The sequence below is a fragment of the Xiphophorus maculatus genome, chromosome 22 (genome assembly GCF_002775205.1).
Source record: "Xiphophorus maculatus strain JP 163 A chromosome 22, X_maculatus-5.0-male, whole genome shotgun sequence".
NCBI lineage: Eukaryota > Metazoa > Chordata > Actinopteri > Cyprinodontiformes > Poeciliidae > Xiphophorus > Xiphophorus maculatus.
This window is the reverse complement of record NC_036464.1, coordinates 10,271,644-10,291,345: the sequence shown is the minus strand read 5'-3', so window position 1 is coordinate 10,291,345 and position 19,702 is coordinate 10,271,644. Positions and strand designations below refer to the sequence as shown.

Here is a 19,702-nt window from a genome sequence, read left to right as displayed (position 1 = left end):
GTAAGATTACTTTAACTTCCAGAGGAAGAAAGGAAGAAGTCTGCTGGTCTTTCCTCTCCAAGTGAAACATGTTTGTTCTCTGTCAGATCAGCTCGAGATGAAAGACCACTTATCATTTCCTTGCTTTTGGAGATATTTTATTTCTGATTACACAATCAATGACACAATTTTCTTAAGTACTGAACCTCTTCCATGTTGTCCATTACCAAACCTACTATGGTGCGATATTTTTTAGTCATGTTACATGGTGGGTAGGTCCGCTTCTGTTCGAAACAAGGACGAAGAGAACGATTAAGCTCCATCTCATTCTGTGGTCTCCAACTCTTCAAGAGCTACAGCAATGAAAGTTTCAGTCACTTCCCTGCTTCATCACAGTTTAATCAGATGATTGAATCACCTCTTTAGCATGACGTCAAGTTTATTTGTCACGCTGTTTGTTTGATTCAGGTGTGTTGAAACAGCGATTTGACTAAAAGCTGCAGGATTAGCTCTGGACGACTGGAGTCGGAGAGTTGGAGAGCAATCTGTGCTCAAGAACAGATTAACGCTCCATTTTAGTGAAAGTCTGTTGGGAATAATTGATTTGACGGTAGAGCTAAAATCAGCAATACAATAATAAAGCTTTTTCTCTGCTACACATTAATTTGTCTGTGGCTATAATACAGGAATTTATTTTCACAGAAAATGAAATTGAAGCACGTGTTTCCGTGCCTTTGGTTCTAATATGCATTTCAACATTCTGAATATTGTAACACTTCTAATTCTAAAGTATTTCTGAAGTACGTTTTCAGTTTCAGTGTCTCATCATCACAAAACCTCAGGACTGATTCAGCCGTGATCTGGGAATCACATCCGTTCTGCTTATCTTCTGAATGCAGTTCTTCATGAGTTTGTAGCCATTCTCACGCTTTAAAATGAATGACTTATCTGATGGGAATTGCATAATGGATAAAAATCTAAACATGTGACGCTCCCACAGCACTTCCACCAGACTCAACAATATTTTAATTATGGGAATAGTTATTACTTTCAATGCTAAAACAAATCCTGAATACATAGGTTTTTCAAGTCTTAGGAGTACAATGCATGTTATTCATGGTTTTGCTTTGCAAATGTGTTTATATTTCTTCAACTTTTTTCACGCTCTGTCACTTTGCAACAGATTTCAGTATATAAAATTTGATAGATCATTTTAATAAGTCATGTTGAGGCAATTCTTTGCAGCTGCAGCTTTATGAGGGTTTCATTTGATTTTCTAACATCAGTGCTTTGTTTTCCTTCATGTTCTATACTAATTAAAATAATAATTTCGGTCTGCATAACTGATTGCATTTTCTCTTCTCTTTCTCTCTTTCTACCAAAGAGATGACAAAAGTCTTCACTCTACTGCGTTGGTGTCAGCCAACCCCTTTCCTGATGGGCAGTTTTGTTTAGAGAGACTTCAGTGTTCATTTTATTTGTTGTTTTTGTTGTGCTGTTTATTTATTTTGGATATTTAAAATGTTTTCCAGTTTCAGTGTCAAATGTTCTTTAGAAATCAAAGTTAATTAAACTTTGAGAGGGCGTACTTGCATTATTGTACCATCACCATTATGTTACTTGGAAATGGTCTCATGAATGACATTTAGCAAACTGGACTTTGTATTGGTCTCTTTTAGTGACTTTCTTCTTGCCATTCCTCCATAAATTTCAAATTAGTGCAGTGTATGAGAAATAGTTTTCTTATCAGCAGGTTTTCTTATCTGAGCAGTGGATATTTACAGCTCCTTCAAATCTATTCTGGGCCTCTTGATCGCTTCTGTGATTAATACTTGACCTGTCAGTTCAGGTTGATGGTAATGTCCTGATAGATTGAACAGAGCTCTGAGTGATGCCTAAAGCTTGTGATGTTATTTTTTTTATCATAACTCTCCTGTTTGTGTATTAATGTTCTCTAAAACCTCTGACACCTTCACAGAACAGCTGGTTTTATACTGATATTATCTTACACACAGATGGTTGCACTGGGCTTATTTAGTGGAACAAGATATCTTAAGGTGATTATTTGTAAAAAACAATTTTGTAAGCTTCCTTCCACTTCAATATTGTGAGTATTATATTGCTGGTTTGTCACATAAGTCACCAATTAAAACAATAATGTTTGTGTTTGTAATGTGATGATCCACAGAAAATCTGTTCATATTTTTTGTAAGGCACTGTATTCAGAGTGATGTTGATCAGAAAGTCGAGTATTGCTGTGTTACAGTGAATTTGACATCGTTGTTTATGGATTTGGCTGAAAGATTCAAAGAAACATCTGTGCAGAGTAGCATTAATTCAGTGTTTTATGATTGTCTCAAACTGTGAGTTGTGTAAAATCACTTCCACAATCAGAGTCGGCTTCTCCCTCCGTCCTGATGACTCAACAGCTGAAAACTGCTCTCTTTGTCTTTCAGGAAACAAGCCCAGAGAGTCGTGCGGGAAGACATGCCAAGGAGACAGGGATGACGAGTGGATGGGGGTCAGCCTGGCCCGCCAGGACCGAGCCAGCGGCAAAATACTGGTGGGCCGAAGTTTCTTCTTCTGCAGCTTATTTAATAGGAACCATGTCTACTCGTAAAGCACAGACCAGATTATGCCCACATCATTGTTACAAATGTTTTACCCCGAACCACACTGTTAAACCACAGCTGGCCCCAGCATTACTCCCTCGCTTTGGGTAAAAACGCCTCTCTTTCCATCCTCTCAAGCTCCGCCTGGCACAGATAAAAAGGGCGAAGGATTTAAAACAAGTTTTTTCTGTGCTTCCTTGTGTCGGGGAATGTGGAATGATGCCTGGAAATGGCTTTTACGTAATTTTGCAAAACTTTCAGCTTTATTTGGAGTCGGTTGTTACTGGCTTGGATGAGGTCAGAGTGGCGTAGATCCTGGACGTGCTCGTTTGCACACAGATCTATGGCGGCTGGCAGAGTTTGTTTAGGCCTCAGCCCCCACAGCGGAGGTCCCATGCAAGGGGTAGCCTTTCATTAAATATTAACCCCTGTCTCCTGCTAAGGGCAGTCAGTAGAAACGGGGGTTTCTTACCAATGTGGAAGCATTCCTGACAGGTGAATACTTTGGAAAAACTTGTTGCTGGCTGATTTGAACGGAAGTCAAAAACAAATCCTGTCAGAGACGGAGCTCAGTTTGCTTTTGATCTCTAAAGCCTCCATTGTTTGGTCCAGTTTACAAAGGAATGCTCTGGCTTCAAACCTTTGCTTCGCCAGCCTGTCAGTCAAAACCTTGACAGGTCTTGGACGTGGGACTCGAGTTGTATAACTAAAAAATCCCTTTTAGGCGCACTCTCTCGCAGTTCTGACAGCATTGCGATGAAACAGAGGAGGCAGCTCTGTAAAAGCCACGTGTTGCCGTGCCTCTCCAAAAGCACGGACGCTTTCTCTTTTTTCTTTTTATCTCACCGGAGCAGACTCAGCAGAGAAAAAAAACGGCTGCTTGGCAGATGTGTACAGCGGTGATTTCATCCGGGCAAGCTTTCAGTGAAAGCTTTGTTTGGAACTTTTTAAAACACATCGCAGCCCTCATATTATTTGTCCAAAAAGTGAGCTGAGTTATCTCTGCTTTTACTAAAAAAATAGGACACCGGTGGAGGCGTAACTTTAAAAGTTTAAAGCATGTTTCTCAACATTGCATCTTGTTTCCAGAGAGTCATCTGATGCTGTGTTTATGTCTGCAGGCTGCAGAGCTCTGGTGTTGCAGTCTGAATGACTGTGTGTGTGTTTCTGTGGGGAAGCGAGGGAGGGATGTTGGTTTCTCTTTATTGGGAGGGGGGAATTAAACGTACTTTGTCTGCACAGAGGTTTCCAGGACTGTCCCCAGGAGCCCACCATCGATCCCCAGGGGAACTAAATTATTACCACATTTGCGCATGCATGCGGCCAATTTTCAAAATCCAGACACGATTATCGTGTTTGGTTATGGATCTGTGGAATGTCTCATTGTGGAAAAAGAACAACAAAATGTTGCTGAGTATTGCTCAATGTCACCCAACAAAACAAACTCCCTATTTGGAGGTCGTTCTCTTGTCTTTTTGATCTGGTCCTTGATCCTGCCTGTTTGACCTCATGGTTTCTCCGGTTTGCTGTTTTGCAATAAAAGCACAAATGTTGATGAGAAAATACATCTTGGCAAACTCAGATCTCGGTCTGCAGCAGAGATATTCACACCACAGACCATGGCTGTTACAGCATGGTCGGGGGCTTATGGATGGCCTTTAATTTCCCCTCCCTCTCATTGACGATCATCGGACGGCCGCAGGGACGCGTTGACTCCAGCTCAGCGAGGAGGAAGCTGCTGAGGCGATTAGCGCGGTGAAAGGAGGCCTGAAGTGCTCATGTTGTTGCTGAATGAGGTTATCTCTGTTTCCTCTCGCAGGCTTGTGCTCACCGCTGGAAAAACGTCTACTACGACTCAGAGCACATCCTTCCACATGGGTATTGCTCCATCATCCCCCCGACGCTGCAGGGAAGAACAATGCCTCTCATCCCTTGTTATGAAGGTACACAAAGCAGAGCTTCACAATATTTACAAATGAAAATGGATGAAGATAAAATCTGAAAAGTGTGGTGTGCTTCAGCACCACTATGTTTGGTAATAGGGTCAAATAAATTATCACAGAGCATCTGCAGATTAAATTGGATTACTTCTATAGTAGGGTTTAGATTGGGCCTAAAAAGTGTCCAATATGACTAATTAGGTTAAAGTAAACCCGCCATATTATTTTAAGTAAGATTTGTTTCTACTTTTGTTATTAGAGCACTGTTTCAAGGAGTATTTTTTAGCTTTTGTTTAACATCTTCTAGCTTTTTCCTGTTGCTTGTTGTGACTGCAGAATGAGTGAAGTCTAAATAATCTGGGATGTGTGATTGAGAGGATTATATCGCTGTACTTGTTACATTCTGATGAACTTCTGCATCCTATGTACTTTCTCTATTATCTTAGCAAGTTAAACTGTCTACTAATCTATTTACACTACAATAAGTAAATCAACACAACTTTATTTTGTGCGTTCGCCTTTGGCTTTCTCTGTACTGCATGTATTTCAGGTTTATTAAGCGTGCCTCAGAAGCCTGAACTCGACCTAACCATCAAGTAAATACTTCTGACCCGACCCGAAATTCAGTCAGGATCAGACTCAGATCATAAATCTAAACTTTATTCTGGTTGTTATTATGGAGTATGAGACAAAAACGGGTTGCATAAATATGTCACGTCACACTTTTTAGATTTTATTTGTGCGAAAAATCAGAAAACTGTGTATATTTTTTCTCATTGTGCTCTACTTTGTGTTGGTTTTTCATGTTAAATCTCAATAAAATACATCACAGTTTGTGGTTTTATTGTGACAAAATGGAGTGTGAATGTTTTTACAAGACACTGAAAGCTTGGACTGTCTAATAGAGATGTGTCATTTTCATTTCAGGCCAAAATCAAGATGAGCTAAAAAGTCCTGATATAAATAATAAATAAAACTGAAGCTCTTTTAACATTGTTACAATTGCAAATAACACATTTGATTTGAGTCATAAACAAAATATTTAAGCATGCAACCGTTATCTTGATGGTTTTATTTATGTGGCCTTCTAGTTTCCAAATGGCCACATAAATGACTAAGGCGGACCAGATGTGGCCCGCGGGCCTGGAGTTTGACATGTGTGGTCGGAAAAGTTTCTCTTTAAAAACAGAAACAAATTGCCTGGATAATTAAAAATGCTAAGTCTGATTGTGCATGGCTGCCGCCCACGTATTTCTGAGATGTCTGGACCTCACTAACCTTTCTTGGGATACCTCAGGTCCCGCCTCGGCTCACTGTTATTCATCACGGTGCGTTATCTCAACTGCCAGCCTCATCACCGGGGAGGCCGATCTCTCCCTCCGGCCTGTAATTGGTGTTCTGGCTGGAGCAGCTGGTGGGGAGTGAGCATCAATCTGTCTCCCTGCAGTCCAAAAAGACTTTTACTCTCTGAAACGCTTCTCGGCAAAGGTGCAACACAAGCAATGATGTCGGCCTGGTTTCCCAGAAACTCTGTGAATTTGAAAAAGAATTTGATTATAATAAATCAAATCTATTTTCTCCCTGATTGTTCTTTTTTTGTACACGTGGTAAAAAAATAAAGAATTTCCACCATAGAATAACTCGAATTAAGTTGTGCCAAAATGTCGCTTGTATAATTTCGTAGGTGATGTATTGAGATATATATCAAATTACGCTTCGCACCATAATTGTGCTCTCAGGTCAGAATTATACTTCCTTTCCTTCTTCTCACTGCCAGCAGTTTGACACACAAAGCATGCAACTGTATTTACAGTGCATTTTCCTTAAATCCAAGCTCAATATTTATGTAACCTAAGAGCAAAGCCCCCCTTCTCCCTTCCCAAGTAAGAGGTCGTTTTGTTAAAATTGAAGCTGCAGCCTTTCCTTCAGTCTGTTCTGTGCCGCTGGATTCCTCTTGGATTGGACTTTGACTAGCTCCATATGGAATGCAGGAGAAAAACAGCAGTAAGCGCTGGCTCGAGCAAACAGCAAAATAATTTGTGGTTTGTTTTTTCTTGCAGACTATAAGCAGAAGTATGGGGAAGAGCACGGCTCGTGCCAAGCTGGGATAGCGGGAGTTTTCACAGAGGTCAGTAGCAGTTCTTCTTCATCCTCATATTTGATCCCTTGTTTCTGCTCGTGTAATAGAAAGATGTCATCGCCTTACTGCCTCTGAAACGTCATCAGTCAGCTGTCTCTTTGATAAATCAAAAGTTTAAGATGGACTTTCCGGATAGAAACAGAACATCAAAGTGTCGGATTCTCATATTAAATGTGACCTTCATCTTAAATCACATTAACTACTAAGAATTAGTTCAAATGAACCAAAAGTCAAACTTTTCTTCAGACTGTGGTTTTATTTGTAAATGTATACATCTAGTCTCATCAGTTTAATATTCCAGTTAGTTAATGTTTTCTAAGGAGTCAGATCCACACATGAGTGTAAGTATACCTCCTAATCAAAAAACTAAAACCTCAGTTATTTCACAATACGACGTGATAAGTGATGTTTGGTGACTATAGAGATAATTTATCATCACACGCTCATTCTCAATAAACTTGTAAACAGTAACTTGTCAGATTAATGCTTTATAGTCGGTCTTTTCCCTTAAAAATGAGCAAGACTACTTCTGCAGGTCCAGTTTTATAGCTATCATTTTGATTTTCAGCATCAGGTTCTTTTGCTTCACTCAAAGTGAAGTCTGAGTCAAACAAAATATCCTCTACCAGTCGAGAGTAACAACAGCAGCATTAAATACTGTCTTCTTCTTCTTCATCACCATCTTTTTACACACAAAAATGATAGAAAGTCATCTGTCTTATATTTGGCATGTCCAGCTCATATAGTCTGGATTTGGTTTTGGTCTCAATGTGCACACCTGGTTTTGACAAAGTGTCATTTTAAGTTACCAGTTAAAGACAATGTGTTAGATTTACAGTTTTGACATGAAGGTTCATTGCAGGTTAACTGGCAACTAAAACAGGGCCTCAAAGACCACCAGAAAAAAAAACACAAGCAGAGCAGTGAAAAAGACAACAGCTGATCTGATTACCAAAATAAAAGTCCAGACTGATGTCAGATCCACCTTTTGCTTCAATACCACAATGTGTAGATGTTTATACAAATAAAACAAAAATGCTTAACAAGATCGAACTGGTGTTGCTTTAAACAATAAAGCAACTATTTTTCCTGTTGCTGAAATTGCATGTTAATTATAAAAGTTAGAAAAGCATTACCAATAAGCATTACTATTATTTTTGATTTTGGTTTGGTTAAAGTCAAAAGATACAATAAACTGCAAAATTTAACAATTATTTTCAAGTGCTTATTGCCCATAATGTTAGACCTTGTTGACGTTCTCCAAATTTACTGGTTTGTTAGTCAGGCTACCTGCTCTGATCGTTCAGTCTGCAGTTCGTAACCACCTGTACTTTTGGGGCCGATCCTTTTGTTTCCACATGAACTAAAATAGTAACATAAAGCTCAATTTGTATTTCTTTTAAGCTTGAAAAAAGTGCAGTGACAATTTTTAAGCTGCACAGCAACATGTGCAGTTCAATGATACTGTCCAGAGCCAGAGAAAAGCCAGATACTTTTCCAACTTGATTGGAAAAGTCCAGTAGTGAGTCATTTCTCTAATGTCTCACTAAAACTACTTTAGATTCCAGGAAAAGTAGGACAGAAAATGTTTGTGGTTTCGAAGCCGTAACTTTTTAAAACATTGTTATACTTTATTACTCTGAACCGTTCCATACATAATTCACAAAATAAACTCTATTTTGTAATTAAATACTCTTCCTAGCCCTCAGAAATGTAACATAGGATTGGTATTTGGACAGCTGATCTCGATCTCTTTTAGTATTTTTAATTTTTAATTTATGCACCAGATTTCCCCTCGTGATCGTCCTTACTGTGCATTTTTTCTTCTCAAAGGAGTCTTTTCATAGCAAAGACTTCAAGGCATCTTTATGCTTCCTGTGCTCTTTGTTGACTTTGACTCTGGTATTCCAAGGATAGTTTAGCAGAGACGTCCTCCATGGTGAACAGAACGGGATCTTTTTTCACATTTGTTTAAGAAGTCAAATGATGTGGAAAATACGAATTCTCCAGTTGGATTTGCACGAGTGTTTATATCAAAGCCACAGACGCTGAGCTGATTAACTGCTGATAAGTGTTAACTTATGTTTCCACGTGCAGCGACGGTAGGAAAGGCTGTGACTGGTGTGCTTCCACGAGATAAATGGTTAAAAAAGCAGGACCATCCTCTGAAGCTTACATGACATCATCCCTGGATGCAGAGAAGCCTTTTGTATACATCTGGTGTCAAAAACATATTTTCTGTTTGGTCAGTGAAATACAACAGTAAACAGAGAAATTAAGTTTTGAAAAGTTTTTAGAAAATGCATTTACTGACAAAATTAGGTTTGCAGTTTGTATATGCAACAAGTTTAAACTTGTTTGTTTTTCATACAATCACATTAAAATACTTTCCTGATGTTAGCATGTGTGCCATGTGCTGTAAACTATTTTCTATCTCTCAGGTTACCTTGACATTCAGTTTAGACCCACAGTAATGTGCTGTGGACTTTAAGTAACCTGGATGTCTCCACTAAACAGAAATGACTTAGTAGGAGGTTTTAGAAGACATGTAAAACATTTCATAATAAGAAACTTTATTTTTTTTACGTTGTATCTTGATATTTCAAATGAATAATTAGGAAATTGGCATGGAAATCAGATGAGAAAAAGATTTCCATGCATGCTGACGTTTAATTCTATTTAATAATGATAAAATACTGAGAAATACAAGTAACCTAGGACTTTTTTTTTACATTTTATTTAAAATGTAAAGTAATCAAAGTACTACAGTTAGCTGAAGGATTAATAGAGAAATGAAAAATGTTAAGACTGCATGTGGAATGGGAGAAAAATTTTAAAAATAGATATAGGAGCAAACATGAGTTAAAAGTTTGTACTGGTTTAAGCAAGTTTAAAGTAGTATTATGTGCTAAACTTTTGTGCTAAAAATAAGAATCTTAAATTTGTTGTGGGAGATATTCTAAATTGCCTCTTGTGAAAGCTGTACACAGACCCAGGCAAGAGACGTGGAAAAACAAAGATGGAAACTCGAGACATTATCAGGCCACCTTTTTTTTCCATGGTTGGAGACTGTCAGAGAGGATCTGGTAAACCATTTGAACACCCCCCCTACCTTTGAAAGAATGTGAAGAATTGAAAGAAAAGGCATCCAACTGTTCGGGTTTTATCCTTGTCTGAACTTTTGCTCCATGTGCCTGGTGGTGCCCAGATGTTTGACGCCACAGCACAGGGACGGCATACTGCTGAGTAAGGTCCTGACTGTGTTGTTTAGTTTGTTTGTTCAAAGGAAGCGTTCGCGGCGATAAATCCACATTCCCCGGTGTAGCTGACAGGTCTAATAACCAAGGGATGCAGCATCTTTCCTGGAGTGTTTTTAATCAGAGGGAGAATCTCAACTGATGCCCAGCTCATTTAACAAGTTTCTCGTACTCCTTAATTCCATCAATTAACGGCTTCTCTTGGCACACGACGTGTTTATAAGCAGATAGCACAAACCAGTCTGTGGTCACTGGTTAACCAGACATCCAGCCGGCAGTGCTTTTCCTTTCCTTTCTCTGTCTTTATAGAAGGTTTCCGCAGTTACATGTATTTGCTGTTTGATGCTCAGGAGCTGGTGGTGATGGGGGCACCGGGGTCGTACTACTGGACCGGGACGGTTAAGGTGTACAACATGACTTCTGACACCTTCTACAGCCCGAACAAAGACAGCATTGACTTACACAGATACAGCTACCTTGGTGAGAGCCACTAGTGCAAAAGATTTAATGGCATTTTTAGCTTCCAGTAATGCATTTTAATTGTTTTTTTTTTTTTAGGTGTAATGACTACTCAGCAAACTACTTCACTAACAGATGAATAATGTTTAAAAGTTAGAATTTGGTGCACAGATTAAAGTTTATAGTGTTTTGTTTTTGCTTATTCACATAGAATGAAAATGATAAAAAAAAAATGCTCAGATATATCTAGACCTCAATAATACTTGGATAATTGTCCCTGAGCAAGGTATATTAAAGCCACACACTTTTCTACGTGGTTCTGGTTTTATTTTAGCCAGACTTTTGCCCACTCTCCTGTCAGATGAGCTCATTTAAATGTATTTGTTTCCTGACACTGGACCTTGTCTGTAAGCACAATCCATATATTTTCAATAGAAGCTTAATGTTGGTCTGTTTTCCAATCTCTAAAACCAGTTTTCATGTGTGTTTGGGATTACACAAAACTGAGTCTACATGTTATCGTGTCTTAGCTCTTTGTCTCTTCTGACAATTTAACTTTCCTCCAGAAGGCATTTGGGTTTTTCTTGTGTATTCCAGCATCTCGTAGCTTATGGTATTAACCCTTGGTGGTTCTTGGGTTGTTCTTGAAGATCCTAACCAATAACTTCCATCTAACAAATGGTTAAAAGCTGGTCATGTTTGGGTGTTCCAGTTGGACTTTAATCCCAAACACACATCAAAACTAGTTTAGAAATTAATAAATCAGGGTTATTTTCAATGTATTTTTATAATATTGAAGGCCTAAAAGTCGAGTCTGTGTGAGGTGCTGTTCCAAATTTAATAGGAAAAGTGGTCAAATGTTCCTCCAGAAAAATTGTAGAGCCTTGTGGATGGCTTCTTAAAGTGTGTGGTTTCACTGTGAGTTGCTCGTGTTCAGCATGAACTCCTCACAGCTACAATACAATGATTAATTCATTGTCTGTGTCTCCAGGCTATGCTGTGACTGCTGGGCACTTCTCCTCTTCTAATGCGATAGACATAGCTGCCGGGGCACCACAGCACAACGGTGTTGGAAAGGTATGGACTTTACCACCTTTGTACTCTAGTCTCATTTTGCTGCTTAGCTAATTTTGTTTCACTCCTGGACAGGTTTACATTTTCAAACTTGAAGCTGGGTCCTTGGTGAAGAGTTTTCAAGCCTCGGGAAAAATGGTATGTACCTAGATCTGTTTTACAGATTTCAGAACATCTTTTTGTAGTCATTGTGCATATTTTTTCAGTTGTACACTTGTTGTGTTACTCTGTTTTCTCACAGCAGAAACAATGTAAACACATTTGTTTATCTGCCTTAGAATCTTGTAACTGGCTCTTCAGATACAATGCAGACCCACTACTATAATTGCTTTGTTGTTAGAGCCACATTGTTTATGTCTGTGTTAGTGTTTAGGCAGAAACACGTTGGCCATAAGCCAAAACTTGGGAAGTTTTTATCCAGAATTACAGCAAAATCATGATCACCATAAAAGAATTTGTTTTCAGATGATTGGTGTGTGAGTTATAGAGATATAAAAGCAAAAGTTATAGAGAGTATGATGTGTTTCATTTATATGCACTGAGGAACTGCCTGTGATCTGACCCATTGCTCTGTGGCTCAACTTGGTTCCAGATGGGCTCTTACTTTGGCTCCTCATTGTGTGCAGTTGATCTGAACCAGGACGGCCTGTCGGACCTGCTGGTGGGGGCACCCATGCACAGCCAGCTCCGGGACGAGGGCCAGGTGTCTGTGTACCTCAGCAGGGGCAATGTGAGTGGGACATGGCTCAGCAGAAATGAACACAATACCATCACTAGCAAGCTGATCTCACTGGAACATGTCTCGTTTTTGCCTTTAATCCAAATGTTTGGATTTGTTTTTGTTCTTGCAGTGGGGTAGTTTAATTTTATTATGGGGTTTGGATCAAAGTGTGATCTACTTTGGTTGCTACATCTTTCAGGGGGTGATGGAGGAGAATACAGTTTTGACTGGCGACAGTGCTTTCAATGCACACTTCGGAGAGGCCATTGCAGCAATTGGGGACATTGATGACGATGGTTATCAAGGTTTGTCCAAAGGGTTCATTAATCCTCCATTCCATCCAGCTAAATCCAACACTATGGGGAGGGAACTTGTTCTTTCAGTCACTACTCAGAGCTTATGACCACAGATAAAGGTAGGAACATAAATCATCCTGTAAATCGAGAGCTTCACCTTTCAACCAAGAGAAAACACTGTGCTCTTTTCTGGCTCTAGACCATGGTATTGGCTTTGGAGGTTCTGACTTTCATCCCAGCAGCTTCATACTCAGGTACATAATGCTGGAGATCAGGGCCTGACCCGATCCTGAGGCCACCAAAATGGATCCCCTCAACACCTAGAAATTCTGTCTGTAAAGGTTATGAATAGAATTGGTGACAACCTTGATAGAGTCCAACTCTCACCGGAAATAAGCCAGACTTACTGAAATGTAGACCAATCTCTGGTACCGGTCGTGTATTTGGATGAAATAAACACAAAAATATGATCTACTTTGTCTTGTAGAAGTACTTGTACTTCTATGAGAACTTCTACTGAACTCTTTCACATTTTGTCATGTGGCAACCTCAAGCTTGATTGTATTTTATTGGTATTTTATTATTTACACTTAGCACCACTACAGGTTTTTTTTATCGGCTTGTTCATATCATGCTCATTTTATAACTTTGAACTGTAGCTGTAATCAGTTATTTTAATGGTGGACTCTTAAAGGTGACCTATTATGATTCATTGAACAAGTTAGGATATGTTCATAAAGTTTTTTGCTCAAAATCATTAGGTAATTAGATTATCTGCTCAGTTTTACTTATTTTCCTTTCACAATGAGCTGTTTTAGGGCCTCTTGTCACTTTAAATCCAAATAAGTTTCTGCTAGCCAACAACCTTCAACTCAACATTTACACTAGTACATAAAAATAGCAGCAAACGGTTGCCCAACTATACAATGGTACACCTTTGAAAAGCAGAAGTGGAGCCTGCTGCACAACCAACAAGAATACAGCAAGTGGTTTTAAAATTGTAAGTCAACAAAACGCTTGTCTTTTCCAGCAGCTACTGTCAGTGCCAATGATTTTTTTTTTTTTTTGTAAAGCGCTTTGAGACATTTGCAGTGATTTGGTGCTGTATAAACAAACTAAATTGAATTGAATTGTACAAACCAGCTGACCAAACTTGCTGGAGCATTTGGACAATTGGGACGTTTTTGAAATGTCTCTTTTTTTCTGACACCAAAAAACATTAACTCATTGATAAACTCATTAGGATGATTTGAAGCAATTGAGACCCAAATGAGAGCGAGCACAAAAACATGAAATGTGTGAATTTTGCAGGATATGTTCCCTTTCATCTATTTTCCAACAATAATGAGGAAATGTAATTCTTTAGGTATGGAAAGCTGGTATAGATAGACCCAGAAAGTCTTGTACCTGTCATTGCAGTAATAGATGGTACTAAAACAAGTGTAATTTTCCTTCCACTCCACAATTATTGAGTCGTTTTTGTTGGTCTACTACACAAAATCTCAATAAAACAAATGGTGTTTATGGTAATCCTTTGACAAAAGTGACAACAGTTCAAGTGGTGGGAATGCTTTTGTGAGACTCAACAATGTCTAATCTTCAGATCATCTTAAGTTGCTTATAAAAGCCAACCACAATTGCAACCCCTTGAATTCAACACAGAGTGACATTACTCCGAAGTCAAGTTCATTATCACAGCATTGTTGGTTGACATGTTAAGTAGGTGCAGTAAAACCAGTCATTTTCAGATATTTTGTCTAAATTACCCCGAATGTTTTCAGTGCGCTGACTTTCCTCACCCTTCTGTTCACTCATCCATGCAGACGCAAAACCATTTCTCCGCTAACACTTAGCCACATACCGTTGCGCTGTTTGTTTTCTTGGCACTTGCTCGGTTTGGCTACAAAAGAACCCTGCTTGGCATCCATCGCTCGCTCACGGCTGGAAGCTTCTGCCTGGTTTCATCTCTGTGGGAGATATGCCTCAAGGCTTGCAGCCTGGCACCAGAGGGTGTGTTTGTGCACAGCGAAAGATGGCAGCTGTGAATTATAACTCATTCTGTAGCTCATCACTCTCACATTGTGGGAAAGAGCCAGATGTGCTTGTTGACTGACAGATAATTATTTACAACTTAACTGCTGCCATTTAATTTTAAAGAGCTACCGTAAAACCATTGCCAACAGGGTTTAATTTCGTCTCCATACACTAAATTAGCTTTTGCGTAATGTCTCTTCTTCCATTTCTGCCTGGTACGCAGCACCAATTTGTATGGAAGTGTTTTGGTTTATAAGAGGAACTCGAAATATGGACTTTCTGCTAAAATAAGCTGATGAGAGCATTTCAGTGAATTTGCCAGAACTTAATAGCCTTGTTTCCACATTCTCAGGGGTCGCACAAGTTTTATAGTCCCTAAGAGTGCTTAATTGTCTATTACGAGTTTGACTTTTTTTAGAGCTTGTTTCCCATGCACATGCCAGCTAAACGTAAGCAGGGGGTTAATGAAATATTTTTACATTCACAAACACATGCACTGTTTCATCAAGCCCCAATTAAAAAGGTCAACTTTTAACATAACTTTCTCCCTATTTGTCTCCTCAGATGTTGCCATAGGAGCACCTAAAGAGGACGACTATGGTGGAGCGGTGTATATCTACCACGGAGACGCCACAGGAATCACCAGAAAATACTCAATGGTAAATAGATTTGATTCTCACATGACGTAATGTTATCATCTAATCAGTTTTTTCTTGTTTCTACATTTCTGTGTTTTTATGGCTTTAGTCATGCACACTTTGAACTATTCTGATTAGGACCATATGGCTGCCTTTGATTGCTTGTTAATAGCTGAGTGATGAATGGTGACTTTGCAGGTGGTAGTTTAGCCTCAGGATTACATGTTAGACCCACACAGCTCCTGAAAAATGAGGAGAACTCATTCATTTTGACCACATTTGGGAGGCTAAATGCATTTTTAAACCAAGATTTTTGTCTTTTTGTCCACTTTGTCCACACCACTGCGTCCCCCTGTAGGCAATGGTGTATTTTTTGTGCTTTCAAATCATAAGGTGTAATCCTTTTTACCATTTCAGGGTCTTTGTTTCAAAAGAACCCCATCCCTAAAAATGCTTCTTGACGTACCTCCTCTGCCTCTTTTAATTACAAGAAAAATCTGGGTTACTAAAACTTTTCACCAAACCACTTACACATCTTTTCCACCAACGCAATTTGATTATTTAAAATTGTGCAGTGCTTCTCAAAACTATCAAGATTATTCCCATATAAACACAAACTTTAATGTTTTTTTTTATTTAATAGACTAAAACAAAATAATGGATATTTTTTAAATTGCAGGAAAATAAAAAGCTGAACAGTTGCATGCATTTGTTTGTTATGTATACCCCCAGGTTAAATTTATTCATCCAACTTCAGTTTCAGTAAATTGACTACCTTTTTTTTATTTTGATGTCAGCATAAATTAATTCTCTAAAGATTTCAAATGTTTATTAGAGAACATTAAAACAGTCAGCATAATTCTCAAGGAGCTGCAGAGCTCTAGGGTAACTATTAGTTGATCCCTTCACAAATTAGGTTTTTATGTAAAAGTGGCAAATGAAAGCTATGACGCTATCCATTTCCTGTTTTTTCAAAGCCACGTAGATCACATAGCAAACATGTGAAAGAAGTTCCATTGGTCAGATGAGACCAAAATTGACCTTTGCATGTTTCTCTGAGCACACCAATGAAGAAGAAAACCTGCTAGAGGCTTTACACTGGAGTGGATTTTCATCTTCCAGTTGGACAAAGAGCCTAAACATATAACCAGAGTTTCAAAAGAATGGTTTATGCCGATGTTTCTCAACTCTAGTCCCCAAGGCGCACTGCTCTGCATGATTTAGATGCTTCCCTACTTCAACACACCCAATTCAGATGACCACAGTTCAGAACAAAACATCAATTGAGATCAGGTGTACTGAAGCAATGAAACACCTAAAACACAGTGTGTAGTTGGGAAACAATGATTTTTAGATTAAAGTATATTCACGTGTTATGAAGACCTAGTCAAAGTCCAGACTTATAAATTACTTAATTGAGCTTCGTCCATTGCTTGAGCTATTTTGCAAAGAGGAATAAACAAAAAGTACAGTCTAGAAGTGGAAAGAGAATTGCAAAGTTCTACAAAGTGTAGACACAAGTGGACTAAATCCAAATACACACCAAATTTCACCATTGTTTGGAAAAATCATGTGTATTGGTCATAAAATCCCAATTAAACACATGGACTTTTCTTCTGTGTATGAATACTCTTGACTCTGCTGCAATCTTTTTCTTGAACATTAATGTGTTAGCTTCCACTTCTGAAAACATATGAAGCACAGTCTCTTTAAGTATGTTGGTTCATATGTTGTTATTTAAAAGCTGCCATCATTTGTTTCAGAAACTATCTGGGCGCAGCGTCAGCCCCGGGCTGCAGATGTTCGGCCAGTCCATCTCCGGTAAAGTGGACATGGACGGGAATGGATATGCAGGTACAGCTTCCCCATCCACAGATGCAAAAACAAAAACGAAACGGATCAATTTCTTGTTTTTCTGTTTAACATTTGTAGTTTCTTGGAATCAACAATAGCATATTTCCGCCCCGTGACTGACAGAAGCATGTTGTTTACTGCATTCCATTGCTGATAGACTGAGCCTGCATGACGTTGGAAGGCCTCGGTTTGTGCATTGTTTTAGAATTTGCAGGTGTAACACTGCTGATGTTGCATTAGCGTCATGTCTTCTTAATGGTTTTTCAAAATCTATCATGTCTTTGCTGCAGATGTCACCATTGGAGCTTTTATGGCAGACAGTGTGGTTCTTCTGAGGTGGGTTCTCTACCTATGAAAGCCTAAATAGTGATTCTTTCTCTTCCTCACAGTGGTTTAAATGAACGGTTTCTCCCACACGGTGTTTCTGTCTGGGTTTGTGTGGTCGCAGGTCGCGGCCTGTCATTACAGTGGATGTCTCCATCTTCCTGCCCGTCTCCATCAACATCTCTGTGCCACAGTGCCACGAAGGTCACCAGAACCTGAACTGCTTCAACATCACTGTCTGCATGCACTTCAGGGGGAGAGAGGTGCCTGGAGAAATAGGTGAATAATTTTGACGAGAGGGAAAGATGTAAAAAGTTTTAAAATGAGTAAAAAATGAGCTGATTATGGTACAAGAGGTTAAAGAAACCCGTCCGTCCGTCCGTCCATCAACATTTATCTCTTTAAATCTGGTGTATTTAAGTTTTATAAAAAAATATTTTTGTACATATTTGTTAAATCTGTCTCTATATTGTGACAGTACAGCATGAAACACATAATCTATGAATAAACGAGTACTTCTGATTTCTCCCAGTGCTACCTAGAAACAACCAATCAGAGCCAGGGGCCAGGGTTAGTCAATCACCCTCCATGTGGCGCTCCTCATCCTCTCCCTGGTCCCCCTTGCTCTGTGCTACACTGTAGCTTGCGTAGATTGTCATAAATTCTCAGACTAGTTAGCACAGCCTCTGATGACAGCGGATAAACTGTTTTCCTGTAACAGTAAATTGTTTCTCCACCATTAGCACATTTTCGGAGCGAGTTGATTGAAAACCCTAAGATGTTCGTCCTGGCTCTGATTGGTTGTTTTTGATCGGGAACGGTTCATTTCTTCAGACAGCAATAGGGAGAAGGTGGAGGAGACTGATTTTTTGACAGTTATATTTAAGACTTATTCATCTGGCTTAATTACAATAATTATTGTTATCACTTCAAATGCTTTGAAAAGTCATTATTAAATATGAAATTCAATGTTCTATGACAAACATAAAGTATGTTTGTCAGCTTTATGTTTAAAAAGTATGTAAATGTAACCATATGTTATATTTGGTTACATGTACGTAACCAAATGTAACATCGTAATGAAATCTGTCTTGTTAGGTGCAGCAGAAAGGGAAATTTGCCTTGAAAATCACTTCCTTGAAGACTAAGTTACTTGCCTATGGCGGACTTTGAGTTTGCCCAGTGTTTGTACCGATCAACCTTTTGCTTACATGTTCTTGGGTGTGCCTGCTGACAGCTGAGATGCAGTCCTGTTCCAGTGTTTGGGTGTGGTCACTCACAGCCTCCCCCAAGGGGAGCAGCAGCCCTTTGGTTGCATAATGACACTGTCCTGGCTGGACAGGAGAAAGAAAGCCTCTCTGTTTACCCATCTGGCCGTCACCATGGAAAGTGAAGCACTGTGTGCTCGGTGACTCCCAGAGTGAAACCTTCCTGCACCGCCTCTGGAATGAGCTCATGGCGTTCGCTCTGTTGGATAACGGAAACAGAAAGCTTAGTTTGGTCCGAATTGGATGTGTTTACTACCCCTCCCACTGTTTTACCAGTATGACACCCCATGGGAAAATTACTGCAGAATGAGGCTTATTCATTCAGAGAAACTGTTTCTAAAAGGCCAAAGGTCGATATATGGTTTTCCCAGAAACATTAGCAAAGTTTTACATCATCCTCATGGCTTCAGTCCTTCAAATAGATCTCATGTTGCTCCTCCTGTATCCAAGGGATGGAAACAGTGGCCTGCAAAAGTATAAAAATAATAGCTCAAAATTGTAAAGCTGAAGGGAAATATCCCCTAGATAAAATCTAGGGTGATGTTATTTGAAAAGTATGAGCATTTTTAAAGAACAATAGTCAACAAACAATGTCATGAAGACCAAGGGACACAGCAGGCAGGTCAGGGATAAAGTCGTTGAGAAGTTTAAAGCATTGCATTAAATATTCCACCTCAAAAAAAATGGAAAGAGCATAGCACAACGACAACCCCTGTAGGCCCCCCACCAAAAAAAAAATCACCTTCAATCTAAGCTGACAGCCTGAGCAAGGAAGCATGGTTACTTTGGAGAAGTTGCACTAAAAAAGTTTAGGCTGGAAAAAATAGGAAAAGTACTGGCCTTGCACCTGCCAAATATCGCTTTTATGGAATAGTCTCAGAAAGGAAAGAATTGTTAAAAGAAAGCCACAAAATGTCCTGTTTGCAGTTTGTAAGGGACACAGAAAACATGAGGAAAACCACAAAAATACAAAATCTTGCCAAGTATTTTTGGTTTAGTTTCTGGTAGAAATATCTGTACACTTAAAATAGGACAAAACTAAATTACAAGTACATCTTCAGCAAAATACAGGAGGTTGTTTTAAGTAAATAATGCTTCAATATTGA

At 39.1% G+C, this 19,702-nt stretch overlaps 1 protein-coding gene across 1 annotated transcript in view; it reads left to right on the top strand.

Annotated features, from left to right (window-relative positions):
- The window catches only part of itga9 (integrin subunit alpha 9), a 65,285-nt gene that overhangs the window by 2,233 nt on the left and 43,350 nt on the right, over nucleotides 1-19,702 (top strand). Inside the window, exons 3-14 of the mRNA XM_005806827.2 lie at nucleotides 2,436-2,542; nucleotides 4,411-4,534; nucleotides 6,592-6,659; nucleotides 10,279-10,408; nucleotides 11,379-11,464; nucleotides 11,537-11,599; nucleotides 12,054-12,191; nucleotides 12,382-12,487; nucleotides 15,077-15,171; nucleotides 16,914-17,004; nucleotides 17,295-17,340; nucleotides 17,453-17,607. Coding sequence (XP_005806884.1) covers nucleotides 2,436-2,542; nucleotides 4,411-4,534; nucleotides 6,592-6,659; nucleotides 10,279-10,408; nucleotides 11,379-11,464; nucleotides 11,537-11,599; nucleotides 12,054-12,191; nucleotides 12,382-12,487; nucleotides 15,077-15,171; nucleotides 16,914-17,004; nucleotides 17,295-17,340; nucleotides 17,453-17,607 — 1,209 coding nt within the window. The remainder of the gene's footprint in view (nucleotides 1-2,435; nucleotides 2,543-4,410; nucleotides 4,535-6,591; nucleotides 6,660-10,278; nucleotides 10,409-11,378; nucleotides 11,465-11,536; nucleotides 11,600-12,053; nucleotides 12,192-12,381; nucleotides 12,488-15,076; nucleotides 15,172-16,913; nucleotides 17,005-17,294; nucleotides 17,341-17,452; nucleotides 17,608-19,702) is intronic.